The 19812-nt window shown below is 44.0% G+C and overlaps 1 protein-coding gene across 1 annotated transcript in view; it reads right to left on the bottom strand.

Annotated features, from left to right (window-relative positions):
* Positions 1–2: 2 nt before the first annotated feature.
* LOC115192011 (programmed cell death protein 4) overlaps positions 3–19812 on the bottom strand; it is a 30708-nt gene continuing 10898 nt past the window's right edge. Inside the window, exons 3-12 of the mRNA XM_029750097.1 lie at positions 14254–14547; positions 13949–14046; positions 10654–10767; positions 10244–10465; positions 9901–9998; positions 8900–9014; positions 3204–3311; positions 1867–1977; positions 1311–1450; positions 3–679 (exon numbers count right to left, since the gene is read on the bottom strand). Of these exons, the coding sequence (XP_029605957.1) occupies positions 628–679; positions 1311–1450; positions 1867–1977; positions 3204–3311; positions 8900–9014; positions 9901–9998; positions 10244–10465; positions 10654–10767; positions 13949–14046; positions 14254–14547 (1352 nt within the window). The 3' untranslated portion in view covers positions 3–627. The remainder of the gene's footprint in view (positions 680–1310; positions 1451–1866; positions 1978–3203; positions 3312–8899; positions 9015–9900; positions 9999–10243; positions 10466–10653; positions 10768–13948; positions 14047–14253; positions 14548–19812) is intronic.

Here is a 19812-nt window from a genome sequence, read left to right as displayed (position 1 = left end):
AGAACCATGTAACTGTCTTTATGTAATTACAGAAAACTTTGGCCAAAAATAAATGCAGAGGTCCATGTCATTCCAAAGGGCGATTCAGTTCATAAGAGCTTGCGATGCAGTATGCTGACAAGTTGTATTTTTTGACAAGTGCTTTGTATTTTTTTTTTTGAGCGTTATACATGCTAAGCAAAAATTACATTTGAGAAAGACAGTCAATGGTGTAGCAAAAAAAATTGTTAAGCCAAAATAACCCGTGGCCAGCACAAGACAATACATAATCCTCTTTCCACTTCCCTGTTGACCCTTAACCCCATGATGCCATCTTAAGTGACTCCATTGCCCCCCCCCCTTTCTCCAGGGCCTCAACTCAAAGAACAGACTGAAAAGAATAATCACCAACCCCAGGTTTTTTTTGTTGCTTTCTTACAAAAATGACCAGAGAGGGGGGAAAAGAAACTGATCGCCCGGGCCTGTCTCCTCGGTTCTCCTTCACCTGATGTCGGTGTGTGGTGGTGATGAGTGGGCCGGAGATAACGCAGGGGAGTCTGACCGCCAGCCTGCCCAGCCTCAGGCCTGCGGATCTAGGGCAGGGAGGGGGGACGGGACGCCGAGCAACCCCCTCCCCCCTCCTACACACTAGTTCTTGATCAGGCCCCCGTCTCCCTCACTCACAAACCGCTTCCGCCCCCTGGTGGACACAGACAGAATAGGTGATTCAGTACTTCATAGGCTACCAATGAGTTGAGACGGGTCCTCAGCCTTACAATATAAAACACTTGGCCTTAAAGCTTTAGATAAAGTAATTAATATACTCATTGAGTGGGTTTACATGTACACTAATAACTTTATTACTCAGACTATGGCATTATTAATGTAAACTCTTAACTTAATCGAAGTCATTATGTATGCATATTCCGATTAGTCTCAAACATTACTACAGCCCCTCCAGGATTTGAGATTGTGATATTTGCTGACAAAAACACTTGATTTTGATGCAACAATGCTGACCCTTTGCATGACAATATGAAATTATTTGTCTAATGTCACAAATGCGCTGAAGAGGGAAAGGTTTGTTGACATGTGGCTTGATTTGATCATATTATGCAGTAAATGTGCAGTGACTGGTTGATCGCAAAACCTCTATTTTGTAGTGAGGTGATGGGTCAATGTTTTTAGTCTTATGCAGAAATAGTGCAGTGATTCACCCTCGTACAATATGCAGGGAATTGTTGATTTTGCTCATAAATGCGATCGCAGAATCCTGGCGGGACTGACTATACCCAAGAGACAAAATGAAAGGGAGTTTACAACACACTGACCTGGAGGGACAGGAGTCCCTCAACTGTTTGGTGATAACAGACTCCTGGTAGCAGAGGTCCGTAAAGGACTCCATGATGGAGTGGGCATGGGGCACATCCAGGTTAATCTCTGGCAGCTCGTCGTACACACGCTGGAAGCCCTGGATGTTACAACACAATACTTGATGAGTAAGCCAATCATAGGGCAATATAAGAGAAGATGAATCAATTCAGTCACTTCAGAGCTTGTCGGGTAACAAATGAATGCCTTGACAGTGACGACAGAATAACAATATATACTGTAGCTATAGTGAGAATATGGCCGAATACTGTAGCTATATCAGCAACCAGTAAATATGCCTTGACTGAGGATGTCTACGGATGGGTTTAAATCCACAAGGTCTGACGTTGACAATTAGAAATTTAACATTCGATTCATGCTATGTTAATTGTAGTGCTGGAAAAGGAAAACCTGCAGTCATTTCACTGGAAATAGTTTTTTATAAGTTAAAGTTATTTTGTGTGCTAGTGCTACCAGTGAATTTGGTGCTACTTTCTGGTGCGCAAGGGGACGTACCCGGTTCATCTGGTCCACTGTGATGAGGCCAATTTTCCAGAAGGCCTGGAGGAGCTTACACATCATCTTGACGGCCGTGTCCCCCTTGGACTCTAGCACCATGACAACAGCCTGGCGACCAGCCAGGAAAAGAGAAGAAAATGCATTAGACTTCATGCTAATGTCTGAACAGGATGTTCATGTACAAAATTAATGTTAAATTATTTATTTTTGAAAGTGCCCTAAATGGCACCCTATTCCCTATATAGTGCACTACCTTTGCCCAGCGCACTATAAAGGGAACAGTGTGCCATTTGGAACTCCGGTTATGTCATGGACAGTGTCTTAATTTTATTTGCAGCAGGATGGACCATAGATAGTTTGACTTATAGTCTAACCAATATTAAAAGATTACGCCACACATATTCAACATTGCACACATAGCCAACTAGCTTCATAACTATTGAAAGTACAGTAGCGCTATCAATATCCTTGTGCTGACAGCAAAGGCCATGTTCAGTATGGAGAAGGAAAAAAAAAAAAAAAAAGTTTAACAAAAAGGGAGATGGATGACATATTTCACCAGATGTATAAAAGAGACATCTGGTTGGCGTTTCCTCTCACTACCAAATATGGAGGAAGCCCAGTGACCGGCAGTGGGAGAAGATTGCGCTAGATGGATTTAGCTAATTTAATGAAACAATTGATCTCGTTAGTTTTTTTTTTTTAAACCTAAAATACCTAGCTACAGTTCTCTTGCATTTTACAATAGCTAACTCTTAGCTGCTGTAGCTAACTCTTAGCTGCTGTAGCTAACTCTTAGCTGCTGTAGCTAACTCTTAGCTGCTGTAGCTAACTCTTAGCTGCTGTAGCTAACTCTTAGCTGCTGTAGCTAACTCTTAGCTGCTGTAGCTAACTCTTAGCTGCTGTAGCTAACTCTTAGCTGCCTACAAACAGTAAAGTTTAGCTAAACATTATCTAATTTAAATAATGTATAAAATTTAACTTTCTTGGTGGCGTTATAAGTCTCAACAACGACTAGTTATTTAACGCGTTGAAGTCACTCTTCTAATCTCCAGTCCGTCTGCATCTCATTTTTAACTTAATTTGAATATGACAATTATCGACTTCACTAAGCCATCTGATAGACCAATAAACGCGACTTTGAAAAACCCATCGACACTTGATCCCATCTACTCGGCTCACTTGCCTCCCATTGTAAATGACAGTATGTGGCCTATCATATTAGAACATCTTTGATGTGGTTGTCAAATAACATTTTCGCTTTCTGTTGCAAAACATTTTTGATACAGTGTGCCCTTCTAAACTGGACCCAAAGTGCTTTTAGTAGTGTTTACCTCATAGACAAGCTCGTGGTGGAAGTGAGGTACTTCTAGGTCCCGCAGACAGCGTTCCGCCTCCTTCACCTCTCCCGATACCAAGTACTCCTTCAGTAGAAAGTTCATCTGAAACACAAAGTATGAATCAATCACTCTCCATCATTCACCACCCATGGCTAAAACACTGCCCAATACGGATTTGACCGACAAAGGTTGGAAGACTTATCCCACTGAACTAAAGCCTAGATCCAATAGATAAGATGCATATTTTATCTATAGTTTGACATTTCTAAGCAGTGACTACCAGGTCAGGTTTATTTGGTAGTGCAAGGTTTTTCCTGTCAAAAAAAGGTAATCATGAATCGGGAGAGGACTCCCAAGCGATTACTGACTGGACAAATGGAGCAAATAGTCAATCACGATGCTCAATGACAAACAATGTCTGGTTTTGTGTGTAGTACTCAACCCTCGTTTCTGTTCAGTTATGAACCGTGAGTGCAACTGCAATTCCGCAAACGCTTGGTGCTTCGCTGACTGTTGGTCGACAATTCAAAAATGGCATGGTGTACAACACACCTGTCTGAGTAGACTAATCTATTGTGAAGGCAGTGGGGATGGCACAGTCCATCAGACAAAGACATGCTACTGAAATTGTACAGGGTTATATTATGTAAGGATAATGGTGCAGCATTAATATTTTCTCCTGCTTTGGATAGAGGTCGCTTCTGTACATACCAACACGTAGACTAGTCACAAGACGCAGGCCTCCTTATTGTCCCTAGAATTTCTAAGCAAACAGCTGGAGGCAGGGCTTTCTCCTATAGAGCTCCATTTTTATGGAATGGTCTGCCTATTCATGTGAGACGCAAACTCGGTCTTGACCTTTAAGTCTTTATTGAAGACTCATCTCTTCAGTAGGTCCTATGATTGAGTGTAGTCTGGGGTGCAAAGGTGAACGGCAAGGCACTGGAGCGACGAACCGTCTTTGCTGTCTCTGCCTGGCCGGCTCCCCTCTTCACTGGGATTCTCTGCCTCTGACCCTATTACGGGGGCTGGTTCACTGGCTTACTAGTGCTCTTTCATGCCTCCCCTTGGAGTGCGTCACTTGAGTGGGTTGAGTCACTGACGTGATCGTGTCCAGTTTTGCACCCCCTCGGGGTCGTGCCGGTGGAGGAGCTCTTCGTAGGCTATAATTAGCCTCGTCCCAGGGTAGTACGTTGGTCTGTTTATCCCTCTAGTGGTGTGGGGGCTGTGATTAGTGGGTGGGGTGATATCCTGCCGGGTTGGCCCTGTCCGGGGGTATCTATACTGCAATAGTCTGTGGCGGGGGCCTAGGGTCAGTCTTATATCTGGTGTAATTCTCCTGTCTCATCTGGTGTCCTGTGTGAATTTAAGTATGCGCCCTCCAATTCGCGCCCTCCCCCTCCTCCCGGAGAACCTGAGCTCTAGGACCATGCCTCAGGACTGCCTGGCCTGATGACTCCTGGCTGTCCCCAGTCCAACTGGTTGTGCTGCTGCTCCAGTTACAACTGTTCTGCCTGCGGCTGTGGAACCCTGACCTGTTCATTGGACGTGCTGCTGTTTTCAACTCTCCCTCTCCTGCTGTTTAGAACTCTGATTGCTCAGCTATAAAAAGCAAACTGACATTTACTGAGTTCCTGACCTGTTGCGCACTCTACAACCACTGATTACTAGTTGACCCTGCTGGTTATCTATGAACATCTTCAAAAACAATCTGGCCTTAATGGCAGTGTCCCACCCGGGTACCTCAGAGCCATGTACCTCTAAGTTCCTGCCTTTCTAGGGAGTTTTTCCTAGCCCCCATGCTTCTACATCGGCATTGCTTACCATTTGGGGTTTTAGGCTGGGTTTCTGTATTTTGATACATCTGCTGATGTAAAAATGGGTTTATAAATAGATTTGAGTCATGATTTGAAATGCAAATCAAGCATTTTAGTTTTAAAATAACAAAGTGACCCTTGAATAATTAGCGTAAATAAATAAACCATTCCATGTTGGCAATTGCATTCACAAATGCATGAGACTTTAGTCTTTGCTGTAATTAAGGGCCCCCCCAATCAACCAAGAATTCCCCCATTTCAAGTCATCTGCATCCATTTTTGCTGTCACATACCTATTCCGGTGTTCAGAGTTTATAACCAATTTATTAATGTAATATGCTATAGGTCAGGCCCTATGCGATTTATACATGTGTCATGTAAAGAGAGCAAGGGTTGAGGGAATAAGGAATGTTTCTCCTGAACAAATAATTTTGGTAACAACCTTTGGACAACTACAAATACCTAGGTGTCTGGTTAGACTGTTAACTCTCCAGACTCACATCAAACATCTCCAATCCAAAGTTAAATCTAGAATTGGCTTCCTATTTCGGAACAAAGCATCCTTCACTCATGCTGCCAAACATACCCTCTTAAAACTGACCATCCTACCGATCCTTGGCATCGGTGATGTCATTTACAAAATAGCCTCCAATACCCTACTCAATAAATTGGATGCAGTCTATCACAGTGCCATCTGTTTTGTCACCAAAGCCCCATATACTACCCACCACTGCGACCAGTACGCTCTCGTTGGCTGGCCCTCGCTTCATACTCGTCGCCAAACCCACTGGCTCCAGGTCATCTACAAGACCCTGCTAGGTAAAGTTCCCCCTTATCTCAGCTCGCTGGTCACTATAGCAGCACCCACCTGTAGCACGCGCTCCAGCAGGTATATCTCTCTGGCCACCCCCAAAGCCAATTCCTCCTTTGGCCGCCTCTCCTGCCAGTTCTCTGCTGCCAATGACTGGAACGAACTACAAAAATCTCTGAAACTGGAAACACATCTCCCTCACTAGCTTTAAGCACCAGCTGTCAGAGCAGCTCACAGATCACTGCACCTGTACATAGCCCATCTATAATTTAGCTCAAACAACTACTTCTTCCCCTACTGTATTTATTTATTTTGCTCCTTTGTACCCCATTATTTATATTTCTACCTTGCACTTTCTTCCACTGCAAATATACTATTCCAGTGTTTTACTTGCTATATTGTATTCACTTCGCCACCATGGCCTTTTTTGCCTTTACCTCCCTTATTTCACCTCATTTGCTCACTTTGTATATGGACTTATTTTTCTACTATATTATTGACTGTTTTACTCAATGTGTAACTCTGTTGTATGTGTCAAACTGCTTTGCTTCATCTTGGCAGGGTCGCAATTGTAAATGAGAACTTGTTCAACTTGCCTACCGGGTGAAATAAATAAGTCAAATGGCTGTAATTATTTTGCCGGTTCAGCACCACAGAAAGCGTGGTCGCTGCAGCAGAGAAAGAGGGAGATAATGGGTCAGTCAGTCTTTTTATTGCACAGCAAGTCTGAGCCCGGCACAATCAAATCAATTTGCTGTCGGACTCCCTCTAGTCATCTGTGTCATTTCATCAAATGGTGCACATAAAGCATCAGACAAGCTCAGTGCATATAGTTGATTTGATTAAAACACAGGATGTGTCTATATGAAAAAAATACGTCGTAACCAATCGATTGGCTGAAAGAACAGATGAGACTCAGTCGACCAAGTAAATTTTTTGTTGATGTCTGGGACAGCCTTATTGCTGACACTGGTTCTGTTGGTACGGCCCCAGCTGTAAACAATCTCTCATGGAATGCGCTTGCAGAAGAGAACACCTAGCCCCCCCAAACACACACCCTCTCCAAACATCCCTCAGCTGGAGCAGGCACACTGCCGACTACGCCTCTCCATAGTGAAGCAGTGAAATAGGGGTAGGGTTCCAGCGGTTGCTGGGGGTTTAACTGGTGTTCAATCTCGCTGACGAATGTGTGATGACCCTTGCGTGACCAAGGCTTCACCCCTGAGCTGTGAGCACGGTACTGTCAAACAATACCAATCTGGTCCTCTGGCAGACGGTGTTTAAGTGGTGAGAATAAGGGCATAAAGGCATGGCCGGGGGGGATAAAAGCCCTGATTAAGAGAAGCTAGACAGACTTGTGTCCCAAATGGCACCCTGACCCAACTCCCTTTAAAGTGCACTACTTATGGGCTCTGGTTAAAAGTAGTACACTAAATGATATAGGGTGCCATTTGGGACACAAAAGATGCCCTAGAAGACTCCTAGTCACTCACAGCACTGACTTAACAGTCCTATTCGGTTTGTGTATTCAATGGTACGGTATTCAATCAACCCTGGCTTAAATGTTTGTGCAGTAGTCACAGGCAGCTTTGTTTACAAATATACTTTACACACACCCAGGGGAATAAGGGCACTTGTCTGACTCTTTACACACACATCCCTGTATCATCCGGTTCTTGGAGCGTGTTGTCAAATCACACCCTGAAACGGTTATTTCCAGGTCATGAAAGAAAGCTCCAGGGAACCTCACCACAGTACCAAATCCGTGTGAAAACGCCCCAGGGGGATACTGCTATTCAAATCTCTTAATACCCATACTCTTGACTTCAATGTAGTCTGTGGCAGAGCGATTTGATCAAACCCAGAGGAAAGAGGCACAATCTGATTCCCTAATAACCCTATCCCCCACGTAGTGCACTACTTTTGGCCAGAACCCATAGGGCTCTGGTCAGTAGTGCAGTATACAGGCGATAAGGTGCCATTTGGCACAGACACTAGTAGCTCCTGTTCTGGCAGGCTGTGTGCCCTCTGTAGCCCAGTGAAGACCCACTCGATCAGGGCCTGAGGCTCAACAAGGACAGGCAGGAAATCAAACCTGGTCTGGAGTCTGCAGCCAACAGAGACTAAAGTATAATGAGTTACACAATACTCTTGCTCTGCATACTCATTCCTGACACATCACAAGCGTGTGTGCAGCCGTGCACATTCACACACACGGGTGCCAAATTATCCATTTAGTTCAGGGAGCAAAGGCCCCTTTGACCACTCTAGACTATACAAATGCGCGCACACACACACCCCTCATGACTTGAAAACCTGTACTCAGGTGTGTCCCTGTGCATCGGTTTACGTGCGTACATGCGTGTCCCTGTGAGTGTGAGCATCGGCCTCTTTTGTTCCAGGCTTTGCAGTCAGATCCAAGCTCTGAGGGACAGCGTTGTGCTGACACCAGCCTAGCAGGGCTTCCCGTGGCTCTTTTCCCAGCATGCAGTTCTCTCCGCCTTGTGTTTACGTTACATAACAGACGAGTGCAGATCCAGAACACCAGACAGGCAGGAAGTGTCCCAAATGGCACCCTATTCCATATTTAGTGTGCTACATTATATAGTAAATAGGGTGCCATTTGGGACACAGCCTGACAGAGCCCGTAGAGACCGAGAGTATCAGTTCAGGTGGAGAGAACAAAAAAGGCAATCTCCACTGTGTGTAAATACAGCTGACCCACAATGGAAAGCTGCAGAGAAATATAACAAAGCTCTCCATTGATTGGTTTTGCATGTTTCTAGCTCTGATAGATGGGTGTTAGCTGAATATATTGCACTTCAAATAATATTAACAGAACCCAGGTGTGTTGCCATTTACCCATATTTGATTCTCATTAGGTTTCTCCTATCACTTCCAACAAGGCATCACATTTCATGCATGCAGAGACAACATCCGGAATGGGAGGTTGCTTGTCTAACTGGAATGTTTTGTTATGAGTCACAAGATGATACAACACTAGCACGTGATTGGCGGGCGGGGCGCCAGGTCCCGCATACTTGGCAGCGAGGGCCTCTTACCTCTTTGACGAGGTGTTTGACAGGTCTGAGGCCTCCACCCACGCCCCACACGTTGTCTAGCCGCACCATCTCCCTCTTCATGGAGAGGAGCACCGCCGCGCGGTCCAACGCAGCTCTGTGGGGAGGGGAATAACCACAACAGTCATCATCGTGACCATAACCACGGAGACGCAATGAGAAAAAGGGGAACGTGTCAAGTCACAGCTAGATATTGAACATGGGTCACATGAATTCAGAACAAAATGACTTTGAATAAAATTGGCCAGGGAATGTGTAAAACATAAGTGTCAGGTAACAGCAGGTTAACTACAAAATGGACTTTCCCAACTCATCAGAATAAATAACAGTATAATTTGCATTGTAATTTCCATTCTCAGGTTGGAGTAGTGCATCTAACAGAAAAATAGGAGATTCCAAACATTAGGTAAAATCAAAAATGGTCATCCTAGGCATGACATGTGGCTACAATCAGTTCTGGAGGGGGGGTCATTCAGTTGCTTGGAGAATGACTACGCTTTCATGGTGAGAAGACGCAAACATTTACCCTGGCCCCTTATCAGGCGGTTCTTAAGTGATTAACTGACGACATCAGCGACAGAGGTAGATAACCACCGCTTTGATGTGGAGTGGGCTTTTCCACCATGTTCCTTGTTGCCCACAGATCTAAGATCAGTGTCTTCCTTAATCCTTAGAGAAACCTGATTGTGAGCAAAATGACCTTAAGGGCAATTTCATCTGAATGCTCCTCACCCTAAATGCCCAACATTAACTAATCCTCCCTGCCTTTATTTAGCACATGATTCATATCATTGTCTCTAATGTGGTTGTCCATATATTGTCTCTGTGCCAATTTGTTGTTTGTCTTAAGCACCGCTTTAACCCTAAATAGAATTCTAAGGACGCAAGAAGTTGTTTGAAATTAAAATCCCCCCTCCACCAATCAATGCACATCTTTTTATTTTATTATCCCCCTCACTCCTTGACCTCTAACCCCTGCTCACCTAGCGTGGTCGCAGTCCACCTTGCCTTTGTAGCGGTCCAGGAATGCCATAGGTAGAGCGTGGTCTGCGATGGCTCGGGCAATAAACTGTCCCAGCATCTGTAGAGTTGGAGAGAGTTAAAGGTTAAACCTACGGTATATGATCGGTTATTGTAAGTAAATTAAAAATGGGGTTGGGTGTAAAGCAGCATGACAAATGATCATTTGTCTGAAAATGTACAAAGACTGCATAACAAATGGCACCATATTTATTCCTTATAGTGCACTACTTCAGACCAGAGACCCATATAGGGAATAAAGTGCCATTTGTGATGCAGCCAATGTATTTTCCCCCAATCCAGTACCTGTGGAGCCTCTGGCGTGTCCAGCATAAGATCAGGCAGCTCTTTGAGGATTTTGTCGAAGGCGCGGGCCATGTCGGACTCCGAGAGCACCTTGCCGACCAGGTCACGGAGCAGCCTCGAGGTGAGCTCCCGGTGGCTGGCCTTCCCCTCCAGAGACAGGGACACAGCCAGGCTGGAGAACTCGTACTTGTGGTGGCCCAGGTTCAGCTCCTTCAGCAGCATCTGGGAGTGGAAGAGGGGGCAGGGTACACACACACAAAGAGAAACACGCACACAAACAGAGTTGACGTAAAATATGTCGGAACCCTGCGTGGTTGAGAGACAAAACAGTAAAAGAAAATGGATGCACCACCTAAAGGCCGCCTCATAACCAACCTCTTCCTCTCTTTAGTACAACATCAAACACTTACTTGGACCTCTTTTGTGTCCCCGTGCTCAAAGTACTCCTGTACGATGGGGTTGACGGTCTTCTCCAGTTCCCTCTCGTCCAGCTCTGGAACAACTGTTGCGTAAACTGTGTCTCCCTTCAAAATGAAACAGACATTATAGGTCAGGAATAGCCATCTAATAACACGGCCGGCCCGCTCATTAGGCAGGATTAGCCTGTAATCTGAAATGCTACTGGTGCATTTTAAGTCCAATGTAGCTGTTTTATTTCAATATCAAACAATTTCTGGGTAACATTTTTTTTAACCAGGTAGGCAAGTTGAGAACAAGTTCTCATTTACAATTGCGACCTGGCCAAGATAAAGCAAAGCAGTTTGACACATACAACAGAGTTACACATGGAGTAAAACAAACACAGTCAATAATAGAGTAGAAAAATAAGTCTATAAACAATGTGAGCAAATGAGGTGAGAAGGGAGGTAAAGGGAAAAAAGGCCATGGTGGCAAAGTAAATACAATATAGCAAGTAAAACACTGGAATGGTAGATTTGTAGTGGAAGAAAGTGCAAAGTAGAAATAGAAATGGGGTGCAAAGGAGCAAAATAAATAAATACAGTTGGGGAAGAGGTAGTTATTTGAGCTAAATTATAGATGGGCTATGTACAGGTGCAGTGGTCTGTGAGCTGCTCTGACAGCTGGTGCTTAAAGCTAGTGAGGGAGAAGTGTTTCCAGTTTCAGAGATTTTTGTAGTTCGTTCCAGTCATTGGCAGCAGAGAACGGGAAGGAGAGACGGCCAAAGGAGGAGTTGGCTTTAGGGGTGACCAGAGAGATATACCTGCTGGAGCGCGTGCTACAGGTGGGTGCTGCTATGCTGACCAGTGAGCGAAGATAAGGGGGGAACTTTACCTAGCAGGGTCTTGTAGATGACCTGGAGCCAGTGGGTTTGGCGACGAGTATGAAGCGAGGGCCAGCCAACGAGAGCGTACAGGTCGCAGTGGTGGGTAGTATATGGGGCTTTGGTGACAAAACGGATGGCACTGTGATAGACTGCATCCAGTTTATTGAGTAGGGTATTGGATGCTATTTTGTAAATGACATCGCCGAAGTCGAGGATCGGTAGGATGGTCAGTTTTACGAGGGTATGTTTGGCAACATGAGTGAAGGATGCTTTGTTGCGAAATAGGAAGCAAATTCTAGATTTAACTTTGGATTGGTGATGTTTGATGTGAGTCTGGAAGGAGAGTTTACAGTCTAACCAGACACCTAGGTATTTGTAGTTATGCTAAGTCAGAACCGTTCAGAGAAGTGATGCTGGACAGGCGGGCAGGTGCAGGCAGCGATCGGTTGAAGAGCATGCATTTAGTTTTACTTGTATTTAAGAGTAGTTGGAGGCCACGGAAGGAGAGTAGTATGGCATTGAAGCTCGTCTGGAGGGTTGTTAACACAGTGTCCAAAGAAGGGCCAGAAGTATACAGAATGGTGTTGTCTCTGGATCAGAGACTCACCAGCAGCAAGAGCGACATCATTGATGTATACAGAGAAAAGAGTTGGCCCAAGAATTGAGACTACCTGGACAACAGGCCATCCGATTTGACACATTGAGAGGGGAATGAAGTACCTTACTGTGATTAATTGAAAACGATGGTCAAAAATAAATAAATGGCTTCTTAGCAAAGAGCAATTTTTCAAGCAAGAATTCTGCTAGGTCTATCTGAGTGGTGAGGCGAAAACTAATTTACTACATAGTGACGTCACCATGGAAGGCCAAAACTCCCACCAAAACAGGCAGACATGTCAGGTGGTCTTTTCAAACAGTTTTTAAACTAAAAAAAAGGGCATATTCATAATTTGTACAATTTTACAGTATTATTCCAACCTTAGGTCAAAATGTATGTAAAACACAGGAAAATCACTGACTGCACTGGGCCTTTAAGGTATAGTGCAGGGGTCAATAACTGCCATCATATTTAGCCTGAATGGCCGGGATATGGCAAATGTAACAGCAGACAGCAGTTCTGTGCCAAGTGCTGCCGACATACACAGTGTACTTCTAAAACTTTGAATATTAACACCCCAGTCGCTCTGGTGAAAGGTTTTTCTAAACAACACGAGCAGATGAGTGCCTTTGGCTGATTCCAGAGAAACAAGAGAAAGCAAACTTCCTCAGTGAGCAGGGCTTCAGGAAACTAGAGCGGAGAGTGACCTCTATTGTTTTGACCTGCGTTGAAAAGAGGGGAAAATATCACTAGAGGGAGGGAGGGTTTCAGCCATTACCCAATGCACTGACTCACTTTCCTGTTTTCCCCTCCAGGTTTAAGAATAACCACAAATGTTCAGACTGCACCAATGACCTGTTCTGGTATTGTTGGAATACTTTAAAATATTCTGCAACTCCCTTCCTTAAAGTAACCATTGATCTTACTTGAATGAATTTGATTACACCATTTAACTTCCACAGAACCAGCCGTGATTGATGAGTGATTACTTCCAGGAAGGGAGGAGGACCCATGGGTCAAACAGGATCCATGTGACCCTAACCACTCCCTTACGACAAACCACCTAGCTAGTGGGGATCCCAGACACACTACTACTGGGATATACTGGAGAGCAGGCCTGTGTGTGTCAAGGGAATGGTACATCCAAATGGCTTACTATTCCCTATATAGTGCACTACTTTTGACCAGAGCCAAGCCCATAGGGCTATATGCTTTTAGAGGTCAGTAGAGCTGTGCGCCAGTGTCACCAACTCTGTCCTAGTTATCTGTCACAGGACAACTGCTCCAGTACTGTTTCTGAAACAGCGGCACTCAAGGCCAAACTGCAATTTGCACCATTATTTTTCTAGGTTTTTATCTCTTAAACGATAGCCTTGGAGGCACTTTCCCACTACATGGTTCAGTCACAGCGACCTCACTACACAGGATAGCAAACAAAGCCTGCGACATCCACTTTCACATTTACATTACATTTTAGTCATTTATCAGACGCTCTTATCCAGAGCGACTTACAGTAGTGAATGCATACATTTCATACATTTTTTATTTATTTTTTTCTCTCGGTACTGGTCCCCCGTGGGAATCGAACCCACAACCCTGGCGTTGCAAACACCATGCTCTACCAACTGAGCCACACGGGACCTTTTAACTGATAGTGTTTAAAGTAAAAAAACCTGGTCCATAGTAGACCCCTCATCTAAGCAACTGTTGTCTTTGTAGTAACAACGTGGGACACTGGTGTACAGGAGAAGAGGGGTGCGTGCAGAGGCTCTATTGTATAGGTTGGGGTAGGAGAGCGCTCATGTACACACGTACACCTCACCTGTGCAACCTCGTCGTAGTTGGGGTCCTTGACATCTGGTTCCTCTACCTCGTACACCATCCCGGCTGCTCCCCACACACCTTTACCCCCTGCGCCACCTGTAGTGTAAGGACCACATCAACATCAGCGCTAGTCAGTTAGTACTATAGACACGTTTAGAATGGGTTTTGTGAACCCTGGGAGAATACTGCTCTATGATCAGTTTACCAGACTTCAATCCTAAACAAAAACTTAGGCAGGCCCCATTTAGTCTTCCATCTCAAAGGTTATTAGCATAGTTAGCATTATTAGCTGTTAGCACATACCTTTCTTGGGCAGGCCACGGCCCTTGCCTGTCCTGGACTTGCGGTCGTTGGGGACGGGCCCCTTGCCCTTGGGGCTGTAGGAGTCGCCGTCGGCCAGCTCACCCGACAGCGACTCAGAGAGTGACTCACTGCGGGATGACGATTTGCGCACACGCCGCTTGGCCTTGGCCTTGAGCCGCGCCTCGTGGAGCGCCTTCTCCTGTGGCGTCCAGTTGCCGTTCACCTCCGCCTCGAGCGCAGCCTCGTCCTCATCGCCATAGGGATGGTCCACATCGTCGTCGAAGGATAAAACCCCTGCAATTGGATACAAGGACAGGCAGTGAGTTTAAAAGGTGCAGTATGGAGTTTAATCAATTACATGTAAATATTAATAACATTTAACCGGCAGGACTGCACCCTGGTTGGCTTAAATACATGTCTGCATATTATATATATTTTTTTATTAAACAATTTTTGTGCAGTTCTTCCAGTGGCCACAGGGGAACAAAGACAGCAGAATGCACCTTTGACAACATGAGGTATACATTTGGTTGTGTAGCCTCCATTCAGTGTTGCAAATTATGGAGATGGATATTCAAAAGGTTTAGAGGTCTGTGGAAACATGACAACTATTTGAATGTCAACTGCCAGCACTTCTACTACAAATTACACAAGCAGAATCCCCAAGTATGAGAAACGTGTCCAGTCAGTCATGAGATAATAACCAAAGGATTACAGAGAGAGCGCCAGTCAGTCAAGGAAAATATTCAAAACTGGATGTTCAAAAGAGACTCCTTTCCCTTACAGATAACAACGAATTCTCTAATACCGGCAATGTTATTTTGGCACCGTGGACAATGTCTAGTGTAAATTGAGACTGGTGGCTTTTAAATGGACAGGACACATGTTAACCTTTGAGAATAGCTTAACTTCTTTGGGATAGGGGGCAGTATTTTCACGGCCGGATAAAAAAACGTACCCGATTTAATCTGGTTACTACTCCTGCCCAGAAACTAGAATATGCATATAATTAGATTTGGATAGAAAACACTCAAAAGTTTCTAAAACTGTTTGAATGGTGTCTGAGTATAACAGAACTCATATGGCAGGCCAAAACCTGAGGAGATTCCATACAGACATTTACATTTTAGTCATTTAGCAGACGCTCTTATCCAGAGCGACTTACAGTAGTGAATACATACATTTCATGCATTTTTTTTTTGTACTGCCCCCCCCGTGGGAATCGAACCCACAACCCTGGCGTTGCAAACACCATGCTCTACCAACTGAGCCACAGGGAAGGCGTACAGGAAGAACCCTGTCTGGCAATTTGTTGTCCTTCTGTTGCATCTCTATCAACATTACAGCATCTGTGCTGTAACGTGACACTTTCTAAGGCTTCCATTGGCTCTCTAAAGCCGCCAGAAAGTGGAATGGGGTGTCTGCTGTCTCTGGGCAAAGTACAGCAGCTCTGTGTGGTCAGCCTGGAGACGCGCAGTCACGAGACTTCTCCATTTTTTTCTTTCAGCCTTTGAATGAATACAACGTTGCCCGGTTGGAATATTATCGCTATTTTACGAGAAAAATAGCATAAAAATAGATTTTAAACAGCGTTTGACATGCTTCTAAGTACGGTAATGGAAAATTTGTAATTTTTTTGTAACAAAATGCACCCGCGCGTCACCCTTCGGATAGTGACCTGAACGCACGAACAAAACGGCGGTATTTGGATAACTATGGATTATTTGGAGTAGAAGTCCTGGGAGTGCATTCTGACGAAGAACAGCAAAGGTAATCCAATTTTTCTAATAGTAATTCTGAGTTTAGTGAGCCCCAAACTTGGTGGGTGTCAAATTAGCTAGCCTGTGATGGCCGAGCTATGTACTCAGAATATTGCAAAATGTGCTTTCGCCGAAAAGCTAGCGGACATAGCGATTGCATAAAGGAGTTCTGTATCTATAATTCTTCAAATAATTGTATTTTGTGAACGTTTATCATTAGTAAATTCACCGGAAGTTTTCAGTGGGTATGCTAGTTCTGAACGTCACATGTTAATGTAAAAAGCTGTTTTTTGATATAAATATGAACTTGATTGAACAAAACATGCATGTATTGTATAACATAATGTCCTAGGTGTGTCATCTGATGAAGATCATCAAAGGTTAGTGCTGCATTTAGCTGTGGTTTGGGTTTATGTGACATTATATGCTAGCTTGAAAAATGGGTGTCTGATTATTTCTGGCTGGGTACTCTGCTGACAATCTAATGTTTTGCTTTCGTTGTAAAGCCTTTTTGAAATCGGACAGTGTGGTTAGATTAACGAGAGTCTTGTCTTTAAAATGGTGTAAAATAGTCATATGTTTGAGAAATTGAAGTAATAGCATTTCTAAGGTATTTGAATATCGCGCCACGGGATTCCACTGGCTGTTGAGTAGGTGGGACGATTTCGTCCCACATACCCTAGAGGTTAAGCGAGCAGTGTGTTAAGAAGCAGCTGCGCTTGGCGGGTCATGTTTCGGAGGACGCATGACTCCGCCTCTAGCGAAAAGACAATATCATCAACTACCAACTTGGATATCACAAAATTGGGGAGAAAAAAGGGGGGTAATGTCATTTCTGCTCGGTCTCAGACTCATTTTGTGCTTCAGTTGCACTTCTCCACCGAGAAAACAGAGCTGACTGTGTAGCTACTTTTCTCCTCTAATTTTCAATGTAGACTACATTTAAGCAAAACATTAGGAAATGTAGCTGGCTACATTCTTTCTTGGATAAACATTAGAAAAGAAGCCAAGTATATGAGCTTACTATGAAAAATTGTGGCTGCCAGCCAAATAGCCTTGCACTTCTGTTATCCGATGAAAATGAAGCAATTTTCTGCTGAATGTGTTGCACCAATGCATTTTCTGTGAAGGAAAAAAAGTTGCACGCCCCTGATCACTGTATTGAAGCAAAAAAAAATGCAACTTTTAATACACTGAACCAAAATAAATGCAACATGTAAAGTGTTGGTCCCACATTTCATGAGCTGAAATAAAAGATCCCAGAAATGTTCCATATGGATGAAAATATTCTCATTTTGTGCACACATTTGTTTACATCCCTGTAAGTGAGCATTTCTCCTCTGCCAAGATAATCCATCCACCTGATAGGTGTGGCATATCAAGAAGCTGCTTAAACAGCATGGTCATTCAACGGGTGCACCTTGTACTGGGACAAAAGGCCACTTAAATGTGCAGTTATCACAAACATAATGCCACAGATGTTGAGGGAGCATGCAATTGGCATGCTGACTGCAGGAATGTTGCCAGAGAATTTAATGTTAATTTCTCTACCATAAGCTGCCAATGGCCATACAGCCACAGGCCATGTGTATGGCGTCGTGTGGGCGAGCAGTTTGCTGATGTCAACGTTGTGAACAGTGCCCCATGATGGCTGTGAGGTTATGGTACTTGCAGACAAGCTATGGACAACAAACACAATAGCATTTTATCAATTTGAATGCACAAAAATACTGAGAAGATCCTGAGGCCCATTTTTTTTTTTAAAGGTATCTGTGACCAACAGATGCATATCTATTCCAAGTCATGTGAAATCAATAGATTAGGCCCTAATGAATTTATTCAATTGACTGATTTCTTCATATGAACTAACTCAGTAAAATTGGCATTTTAGGCATTTAGCAGACACTCTTATCCAGAGTGACTTACAGAAGCAATTAAGGTAAAGTGGCTTGCTCAAGGGCACAGATTGTTCACCTAGTCAGCTCTGCGATTTGAAGCACTGATCTTTCAGTTACTGGCTCACCTGTCAATACACAGTTGGACTCACCTGCTCCCGCTTTCTCCCATCGTGTTATTGGCAAACAAACATGACTGGCTCAACTGTTCTGGGGAACTACAGTAAGCTTCATAATGTAAAATAACGTGACAGGTGAAATGAAGAACGTGATCTGTTCTCCTAGTTGACTGCAGGTGTTTAAAGTAGCTACAAATATGATAGTTTATTTAAAAAACTTCACACAAAGTTTAAACTATTGAAAAACCATCCCGTGGTCATTTCCAAATACCCCAGTATACCGCCCATGAATGGAAATAGCAGAGCGATTTCTGCATATCGCACCACAAAGTGCTTCACATCAGACACGGTTCTGCCATGTCAAAAACATGCCCGTGTCTATTTCTGTGTGCTGTACTGTAGCTTTAAAAAAGGGTCCATCTGAAGTCCATCAATTTTGTGACTTTAAATGAATTACATGTAACCATTGAATTTTGAAGAATATAACCTATAAATGCCTCATGAGCTTAGTTGAACTGTCCTATCCCATCAGAATCCAAAACATGCGCTTGTTTTACTCCAATGTTCGTAAACACTGTATAGCCTCAAAACATGATAAAAACTAGTCCTTGCATTGATAGCTTGGTCTATACATTTGAGAGTTGTTCCATTTCTCCAGCCCATCCCTCAGCTTTTTAGTCCAACAGTGGCAGAGAGATCTGTTGTTTAAACTGCTGATTGCCGCTTTACCAAAACGATGCAATGTTATCAACTGCATGATCGAATGGGGCCCAACAGAGTTTAAGAGCTTTACTAACCAAACTGCTTAGACCCATAAAGCCAGAATTATAAAAAGGTGTCTTTATGGTAAACAGTCCAGGTTTGGACTAGGCCTATACCTTCCTCTGTCAAGTGTCGAGCCTCCGCCCTATTTTACGATAAAGCCTTACTTTATCAGGTCAACTCAAGAATGGGGTGAACGGAGGTCAGTTCTGATCAATATTGGTCTGTTAAGCATAACCCATCAGTCCTATCTGCTTTTAAAGGGTTTGCATTCTAGTGATAACGACTAGCCAAATGGTTTGGTCAACGATAGCACTTCAATCTCTCCAGTTCTAACATCAACAACACGTCAGCTCAAACAGCAGAGCATGCTCAGGCCCTGTGGGACATTACCAGCTGGTGGCTGCTCACACTACATAGCTTAATAAGGTGATTTACAGAGGCAAGTCCACACGTACACAACATATGCAAACCAAAACGCGCCTAATAGTCTACACCTAAGTCTCGAAACACCTTTGAGCTACAATAACAGACCAGGAGAAAGAGATAATTACATGCATTATGCCGATCACAGTAAGACACTTACTACTATACCAGGACTACCCCAAGCATAGTTGGCCCACTTCCATATATTAAACAGTTGTGTCTGCTAAAAGGGTCGCCGCACATGGTAGCCTGTGCACACAGAAGACTCAAAGGCCTCTGCCCTTACAACACCAGGGAAACCCACTAATCCCAGTTTATTATGGACACGGACCACACAACACAAGCCACACACACACTCTCCTGCACTCACCAGCCATTCAGCCCACAGGTGCAGTAGCTAGTTAAGACTGTTAGAGGATTAACAAAAAAATGTAATTCCCTCATGTGTATGGAGCCAGGGAAAAGGACAAGTCTCAGTGTACAGTAAGCATCTTGTGGGAACAATAACAAATGGAGTTGAAGTGGAGCCCTAGTAGTGGTGGGGGCAAGCAACGGCCATATGGGGGGATGCTGACGTGGGGGCTTTTTCAAGCCTCC

This window comes from Salmo trutta, chromosome 4, assembly GCF_901001165.1.
Source record: "Salmo trutta chromosome 4, fSalTru1.1, whole genome shotgun sequence".
NCBI lineage: Eukaryota > Metazoa > Chordata > Actinopteri > Salmoniformes > Salmonidae > Salmo > Salmo trutta.
This window is presented reverse-complemented; position numbering and strand designations above follow the sequence as displayed.